This window comes from Bombina bombina, chromosome 1 (genome assembly GCF_027579735.1).
Source record: "Bombina bombina isolate aBomBom1 chromosome 1, aBomBom1.pri, whole genome shotgun sequence".
In the NCBI taxonomy this organism is placed as follows: Eukaryota; Metazoa; Chordata; class Amphibia; order Anura; family Bombinatoridae; genus Bombina; species Bombina bombina.
The window spans coordinates 423,228,140-423,237,485 of NC_069499.1; the positions used below are offsets into that span (position 1 = coordinate 423,228,140).

Here is a 9,346-nt window from a genome sequence, read left to right on the forward strand (position 1 = left end):
AATGCTTCTAATAAAGATACTGTTTAAAAAGCTCATGACTGGCTTTCTTCTAAGTAGGGTAACCCAAACCTATAGCAGCAAAATAAGGTCTGTTAATTAGTGTAAGAAGACAGCTTCTTGAATTATATGTGGCGTTAATTAACAGGATGACTGATGTTGTGTTGTAATTACCACCAACATTTTTTTGGCCATACGAGAGAACTGAAGGTGAATATCATACATGAGAACAGATTAATGCATCCTTGTTGTCTCTCTTTTTCTTAGGAACATTGGACCGACTGTTGAGACTTGGGGGAGGCATGCCAGGACTTGGGCAGGTCAGTACCATAACTTTATTATCTTTCTTCCTTGTATCTTTAGGACACATTTTTTACAAATTGTTTGCTAAAAAAAAACTTTAACCTGCAGTGTCAAGTAATGTGTTGAATGTCACCTAATCGGAAAGGTGTGTTAAAGTCACAAAGCGTCCCTGTGCAAAGGGGAATTCATTAGAATTTTAGTGAATAACATTTAATAATTTGAAGATGCTTTTGTACCTCCGTTGCTCTAGGCCTTACAACAACCTTGCCTAGTTTTGATGTCTTTAGATCCCATCTGCTCCAATCAGAGCAGGGAAGAAAAAATCTGGCAGCAGATTGAAAAGGATTGTTTTGCTAAATTGTCTCTGCAGTTTACCCCAAATAAGAAAAGTGATTCTTGTTTTCACCAGGCAGCCCATTTCCTCCTAGTCTGTCACTCTCTCTGCAGATGGGAGAAGGATGGGCACTAGAACCCTAATCGTTTTGCCACTGAGCCCTGAACAGAAAGAATATTGGAACAGATACATTTCATGGGGGATGGAAAGAGAGCATATCTATGTTTACTCTCACTGAATATTCTTTTCTCATTCATTAATTTTAAGGATATCAGTGATTAGTATCCACACTTTAATGTCCTTTACAAACACTACTGCTTGTTATATGGCCATTTATTTTAGTTGTAAAGAATGTTAAAACAAATAAAATAAGCATCATTATACAAGCAAAGGTTTAATCATCCGGTATTTTATTGTTATGAGTAAAAGGACTATTTTTATGATCATTCCATCTAAGGTATTCAGGCACAATTTCTGTAAAACACGTAGAGCAGTGCTTTATTCTTTATGCTCAACAAATATACAGCAGTGGTTAAAGTGTGTAAATTTGTAAATCATAGCTTTTGTGAAACGCTAGGATTTTGAATTGGAACAAATAAAGGGGACTTTCAGTCATGAAGTATAAAATACTTCATGCTGAAAGCTCCTTTATTTGTTGGAAGCGTTCGCCGCACTGAGCTGCTCAGGCAGCCCACGGTAGAAGGCTATTTGATGTGAAAGTAACGTTTCCATCTCTTAGCAAATAGCCGTGCGTTTCAACTGTGCAAAGCCAGATAGCTAGACATGCTATTGGCTAAGAGGTGGAAACGTCACCTCAAAGCAAAATAACGTTCTGCCCATGGCTCCCTGAGCAGTGCGGCGAACGCTTCAAACAAATAAAGGAACTTTTAGCATGAACTATTTTATACTTCATGACTGAAAGTCCCCTTTATCTGTCCCATTTGTAAATCCACACATAACACGCATAAAACTTCTAATGTTAGGTCATACACCGATTTACAATGTAATTTTGTGGTCTCCCTTAGTACCTACACTCACTGTACAGTCAGTTTACCATGCCCCGGGCCTCGGCCCCTTATTCATGCTAGCAAAGGTCTTTTAAAGACTCAAAGCAGCTAAATAATTTCCTTTTTGTTTGTGATATTAGCTACAAGTCTAGATATAATGAGGCTTGTAGGTGTGTGTGTGATTTTTTGTTTTTTTAAATATTGAATCTCAACAACCATTTGAAATGCCTATTGTAGATGTCTACTGTATTTCTTTCTAATGACACAGTGAGTCCACGGATCATCATCAATTACTGTTGGGAATATCACTCCTGGCCAGCAGGAGTAGGCAAAGAGCACCACAGCAAAGCTGTTAAGAATAACTTCCCTTCCCACAAACCCCAGTCATTCTCTTTGCCTGCGGTGCAAGGAGGTGGTGAAGTTTCGGTGTCTGATATGAATTTTCTCCAATCAAGATTTTATTATTTTAAAGCAGAGTAGGTTTGCTCTGATCTTTCCTTGGGTCTAGTCGTATCCCACGTCAGTCTCTTCAGTAGAGCAGTGGTGGCTTTTAAGCAATTAAGAACTTGTGGGGTACAATCCTCACTGCGTTTTCTCAAACAGTTTTGCTGCCCTATTCAGAAAGCCTGAGTAAGCTTACTTGGTCATTTCTTTTTCCACAGGAACATGTGAGGGATGGCACCCTCTCATACCAGGTAAGTGCCAAGTATATTTTTCTTTATGTTAAAGAGGGAAACTTGGCACTTAAGCAGTTAATTTGCAGGGGGACGTTGCATCATTGGCCTTATGAGGGTTAATTGCAGGGCAGACAGCAGGCACTGTGGACGTTGAGGAGTGTTTGATTACTTTTGTTAATTTTAATTTTTTGGCTCAGTGTGTCCTTAACTCAGGGTGGATCCGGTTAAGGAATATGTTAGGAGTGTGACGTTTTTTGCTGCTGTGAGATATGGCCACGCTTTTCTATGTGCAAATATTTTTCACTGAGGTCTGTTTGGCCGCTGGGTCCACCCTTATTACAAGGGGCGTTCTTTCTTCAGGGCGGCAGCCTGTTTAAGCGCACTTTCTGGATTCACTTCCTGTGAGTTCCGGAGTGGATACGCAGCTCAGATTGACTGCTCTGCTCTAGTGGAATTTTTCAGCTGTTTAATTGCAGAGTCCCGGAGGGAAACCGGAGCATTTTCATTTTGCCTCAAGCTCTGTTGGCAGGATCAGGTAGGCACCTCAGCAAAGTGCCTAGGGTTATATTAAGATATTTGCTTCATTTTATTTCAATCTAACTTTTTGTACAAATAATTATTTAAAGAGACAGTAACTTATATAAAATAAAAGGCTGTTTGTATTTTCTGTTCTTATCTGCATTAAGATGGATCAAGAGGGCCTTGCAGAGCGTTACATGTAGTCTGTGTTTTGACTATCAGGTGAACCACCAGTACCTTTTTGTCATTTATTGAAAGAACCTTGTGTTGCAGGGATAGACGTTTTGAACCTAAGCCATCATTATCTAAGGCGGATGCTGTTTTCAGGTGTCTCCAGGTATCGGATATGCCGCCGGCTTTCTTCTCTAGTGTCCCAATCTTTGTCATCCACTATATGCAGTGCACTGTGTTTTCCTCTCACTCTCCGGTTGGAGTTTCTTTGCAAGATTTGCTTGCCCAGGTATCCTCTGCGGTATCTGAGGCGCTGTCTGTTTTTCCCCCATGCTACCGGAAAGCGCAAAAGAAAGTTTATGTAATCAGTTAGTAAGGTTTCTGATCCAGTTGTTTGCTACTCAGGGTGCTTCCTCTCAGAAGTCTGAGGAGGAAGACACTTTGGTAGCGTCTTAGGGTGAAATTTCAGATTCAGACAGTATAATTCCTTTCTCTGATGCTGAAGTTGTATCCTTCAGATTTAAGCTGTTACTTAAGGGAGGTTTTTGGCTACCTTGGACGACTCCGACATGACTGTCGTAGTTAAACCCTAAGAAGTCTAGTAAACTGAACAAGTACTTTGATGTTCCCTCCGCGGTGGAGGTATTTCCGGTACCAGACCATGCTACAGAAATTATTGCACGGGATGTGGGAGAGGCCTGGAAATTCCTTTTTTTTCCATCTCCTATTTTCAAGAAGATGTTTCCAATATCTGACTCATTAAGGAGTCGTGGCAGACGGTTCCTAAGGTGGAAGGGGCAATCTCCACTTTGGCTAAGTGGACCACTATTCCCATAGAGGATAGTTGTTTCTTTTAAGGATCCGATGGATAAGAAGTTGGAGGCATTACTAAGGAAGAAGTATGTCCACCAAGGTCTTCAATGGCAACCTGCGGTGTGTATTGCCACTGTCACCCAGTTCCCGGCAGCTAACTGGTTTGATGCCTTGTCTGGTTCTTATCAGACAGATACTCCTCTTGAGGAGATCCAGGACAGGATTAAGGCTCTTAAGTTAGCCAATTCCTTTACCCACAGATGCTTCATTACAAAGTCATTAAGTTTGGGAGCAAAAATGTCTGGTTTTTGCGTATTCTAGCCCGCAGAGCCTTATGGTGTTAAAGGTCCTGGTCTGCAGATGTCTCCTCTAAGTCCAAGCTCTTGGCGATACCCTACAGAGGTAAAGACCTTGTTTGGACCTGGCTTGGCTGGAATTATTTCTGATATTACAGGAGGAAAGGGATATTTTCTTCCTCAGGATAAGAAGAGTAAGCAGAAAGGATGTCGAAGTAATTTTTGTTTTCTTTCGTAACTTTAGAGGTAAACCCTCCCCTCCCTTCCTCCAAGCAGGATCAATCTAAGTCTTCCTGGAAGCCTGGTCAGTCTTGGAACAAGGGGAAGCAGTCTTAGAAACCAGCAACTGATTTCAAGTCTGCATGAAGGGTTGTCCCCCGATCGGGGTGGGATGCAGTAGGGGACAGACTTTCTCAATTCGCTCAAGCCTGGATACGAGATGTTCCAAACTCCACAGGGGTACAAAATAGAATCAAGACTTCACCTCCCAGGGGCAGGTTTCTTCTCTCAAGATTATCTGTAGACCAGTTAAGAGAGAGGCATTCTTAAATTGTTGTCAAGGATCTTTCTGCCCTGGGACTAATAGTTTCAGTTCCTCTGCAGGAACAGAGTCCGGGATTCTACTCAAATCTGTTTGTGGTTCCCAAAAACGAGGGAACTTTCAGACTAATTTCAGACCTGAAATGTCTAAACAAGTTCCTCAGAACACCGTTCTTCAAGATGGAAACTATACGTTCCATTCTTCCTCTGGTCCAAGATGGTCAGTTCATGACGACCATAGATCTAAAGGATGCGTACCTTCATGTTCCCATTCACAAGGATCATCACAAGTTTCTGAGATTTGCCTTCTTGGACAATCACTTTCAGTTTGTGGCTCTTCCATTCGGCCTCGCCACAGCTCCCAGAATCTTCTCAAAAGTTCTGGGGGCCTCTATTGGCAGTGATCCTATTCAGGCGCCGTCTTTTCAACAAGCAAACTCTCATACGGAGATCTTTTTGTCTTTTCTTCGCTCCCATGGATGGAAGGTGAATCTGGGAAAAAGTTCTCTGATTCCAGCTGCAAGGGTAATGTTTTTGGGGACCATAATAGATTCCCTATCGATAAAAATATTTCTGACAGAGGTCAGAAAATCCAAGATTTTCGACTATTGCCTTGTCCTTCAGTCCTCTTTTTAGCCATCAGTGGCTTAATGTATGGAGGTAATTGGTCTGATGGTAGCTTCCATGGACATCATCTCGTTCGCTCGGTTCCATCTCAGGGCTCTGCAGTTATGCATGCAAAGACAATGGAACAGCGACTATGCAGATCTGTCTCTGGGTGATTGTGACCACGGATGCCAGCCTGCTGGGTTGGGGAGCAGTTTGGGGCTTGATGAAGGCACAGGGTCTATGGACTTGGGAGGAGTCAGTTCTCCCTATAAACATCTTAGAGCTGAGGGCGATCTTGAATGCTCTACTGGCCTGGCCTCAGTTAGCTTTAGCCCAGTCTGTCAGGTTCCAGTCGGACAACATAACTTCGGTGGCGTACATCAACCACCAGGGAGGAACTCGGAGTTCCTTGGCTATGACAGACGTGGCCCGAATTATTCAGTGGGCAGAGACCCACAACTGCTGTCTATCGGTGATCCACTTACCAGGAGGGGGACAATTGGGGGAAGCAGATTTTCTGAGCAGACAGACTTTTCATCCCAGGAAATAGGAGCTCCATCCGGAGGTGTTTTCCAGCTTGACCCTCTTGTAGGGGTGGCTGGAGCTCATGGCATTTCATCAGAATGCTAAACTTCCGAGGTACAGTTCGAGGTCAAGGGACCCACAGGCCGTCCTGATAGATTCTCTGACTGTCTCTTGGAATTTTAGTCTAGCATAACGGGTTACCCCCAGTTCGCTCTCTTTCCACGAGTCATAGCTCGGATCAAGCAGGAGAGGGCGTTGGTGATTCTCATTAGCACCAGCGTGGCTCGCATGATCTGGTATGCAGACCTAGTGGAAAATGTCATTCTTGTCCACCTTGGGGACTATCTCTGAGGAAGGACCTTCTACTTCAGGGTCCCTTCCTTCATCCAAATCTTGTTTCTCTGAAGCTGACTGCTTGGAGATTGAACGCTTAATTTTATCTAAGTGTGGGTTCCCAGAGTCGGTCATTGAGACCTTGATCCAGGCTCGTAAGCCTGTGACTAGGATTAACCATAAGATATGGCATAAAATATCTGTATTGGTGTGAATCCAGAGGCTACTCTTGGAGTAGTGTCAGGATTCCTCGGATTTTGGCTTTTCTCCAGCAGGGTCTGGAGAAGGGTTTGTCAGCAAGTACTCTGAAGAGTCCTATTTCTGCTTTGTCTATTTTGTTGCATAAGCGCCTGGCGGATGTGCCAGACGTGCAATCCTTTTGTCAGGCCTTGGTCAGAATCAGGCCTGTGTTTAAAACTGTTACTCCTCACTGGAGTCTTAACCTTGTTCTTAAAGTTTTACAACAGGCTCGTTTGAGCCTATGCATTCCTTAGATATTAAGAGGTTATCTTGGAAGGTTTTGTTTCTTGTTGCTAATTCTTCTGCTCGGAGAGTCTCTGAACTCTCGGCAACTGCAAAGTGATTTCCTTATCTTATTTTTCATTCGGATAAGATGGTTCTTCGTACCAATTTAGGTTTCCTTCCTAAAGTTGTTTCGGACAGGAATATTAATCAGGAGATAGTTGTTCCTTCTTTGCGTCCTAATCTTTCTTCTCCTAAGGAGCGTTTGCTACACAACCTAGATGTTGTACGTGCGCTGAAATTCTACTTGCAGGCGACTAAGGGCTTTCACCAGTCTTCTGCTTTGTTTGTTTGTTTCTCTGGGGAAACGCAAGGGTCAGAAGCTACGGCTTCTTCTCTTTCTCTTTGGCTCAAGGTATTATTAGTTTGGCATATGAGACTGCTGGACAGCAACCTCCTGAGAGAATCGCAATCTCTTTTCTTCCAGGGCTTTCAAAAATGAAGCTTCGGTGGAACAGATTTGCAAGGCTGCAACTTGGTCTTCTCTGCATACTTTTTCTAAATGTAATACTTTTTACTTCGGCTGAAGGCTTCTTTTGGGAGAAAGGTTCTTCAAGCGGTGGTTTCTTCTGTTTAGGTTACCTGTCTTGACACCTCCCTTATCATCTGTGTCCTCTAGCTTGGTATTGATTCCCAACAGTAATTGATGATGACCTGTGGACTCACCTTGTCATTAGAAATAAAACTATGCTTACCTAATACATTTATTTAGGTATTTTGTTCTTGACATGATGAGTCCCACGCCCCCCCCACCCCCCCTGTTTTTAAGACAGGTTTTTGGTTTATAAACTCAGGCACCTCTGCACTTGTGTTATTTCCTTCTCTCCTTTCCCTTGGTCGAATGACTGGGGTTTGTGTGGAAGGGAAGTGTTACTTAACAGCTTTCCTGTGGTGCTCTTTGCCTCCTCCTGCTGGCCAGGAGTGATATTCCCAACAGTAATTGATGATGATCCGTGGACTCACCCTTGTCAAGGAAATAAATACATTATTCGGGTAGCGCATAAATTTTGTTTTTTATTTGACTTATTCATCTAATTTGCTTTGCTTCTCTTAGTATCCTCTGCTGAAAGCATACATTGATATACTCTGTAGAAACAATGCTGCTGCTTCAACAAAGGATACCAAGAAAATTATGCAAATTTGATAATATAAGTAATTTGAAAAGTGTTTAAATTGTATGCTGTATTGGAATCGTGAAAGAAAAAATGTTGGTGTCTTGTCGCTTTAATGTTGTTGTTATTGTTTAAAGGGATAGTCTAGTCATGCAATTTTAACCAGCTTTCCAAATTTACTCCTATTATCAATTTTTCTTTGTTCTCTTTGTGCTCATTCCACTGGAGGTTAAAACACTTTTTCATACCTCCCAACATTTAAAAAAAAATAAAATGTGGTGGGCAAGAGCAGGGACGGGCTTAAAAAAATCATAAGACCAAAGTAATATAAATAAAATTCTAAATAAAGTCATATTCTTTTTAATACTCTTAGGCAGCAAATCAAACACAAGCTCGACCACTGGTATAGCTATGTTAGCTCTGTATTTTATTAACCTTTGCAGAGACCTGTCTAAATATTTTTATCTTAATTGGACATTTAATAGATAGATTCATTAAAACTGCTTTCTGCTTTCCTCATTAATATTCTAGATTCTGGCCTTTTAAAGTTAGCAAAAATGCACAGTACAGATATACATACAGATACACACACACACACACACACACACACACACAACACCACACTGCATAGCATTCACTTATACATACAGATACACTCACACATACACACACACACTAAATAGTATACACTTAAACATGCAGACACACTCACTACATAGCATACACTTATACTTGCATATACACACACACACACACACTACACAGCTTACACCTTTACATGCAGATACACACACTTATAGATACAGATAGACACACATACTACATAGCTTACACTTATACATGCATATATATATATATATATATATATATACTATATATATATATATATATATAATCTACACACACACTACACAGCCTTACACTTATACATGCATATACACACACATACACACTTATAGATACAGATAGGCACACATAACTACATCATATATGGGTATCTGTAACTCATTGTATGGGGTCCTGGGGTTGGCAAGTACATTAGCTGGCAGTCTGAGGCTGCCACTGTTTGCTACCCCTGGTGTTAGCACTGCTCATCGTATAAAACTGTAGGCATGCTAGTATTAGCACCAGGGGTTAAACATCATCACTACCAGGGGTTAGAGGTCACGATTACCTGAGGTCAGAGGGTATATTGCCTTCCTACTCCTGCTTAACCCACACACCATTACTTTTCCACAAGGAATCTAACAGGTATATAACCCTGGGAGAGAAAAGCAGCTGCTTCTGAGTATGTGCCCAATAGAATAAAAAAAAATGCATGGGGCAATGCGGGACAGATGGCTAGCAACCTGGGACATGGGACAGACCCCTAAAATCGTGACTGTCCTGTGAAATCGGGATAGTTGGGGGGGGGGGGGTATGCTTTTTAACAGAGAGAGAGAGAGCTGCAATAGTTAACCCTTTTGGCAATCATAGGGTTAGATGTCTCCAAATGTTAGCTATGAGGGCAGTAGGTTATGTGGGAGGGAGTGTAGCTCCTTTGTCCTGTAATCACTGAAGTGTAACTTGCAGGGAAGAAAGCCTGTTC

General features: G+C 42.0%; 1 protein-coding gene across 1 annotated transcript in view; it reads left to right on the plus strand.

The window, feature by feature from the left end:
• Positions 1 to 276: 276 nt before the first annotated feature.
• The window catches only part of PSMD14 (proteasome 26S subunit, non-ATPase 14), a 367,270-nt gene continuing 358,200 nt past the window's right edge, over positions 277 to 9,346 (plus strand). Inside the window, exon 1 of the mRNA XM_053698365.1 lies at positions 277 to 317. Coding sequence (XP_053554340.1) covers positions 300 to 317 — 18 coding nt within the window. The 5' untranslated portion in view covers positions 277 to 299. The remainder of the gene's footprint in view (positions 318 to 9,346) is intronic.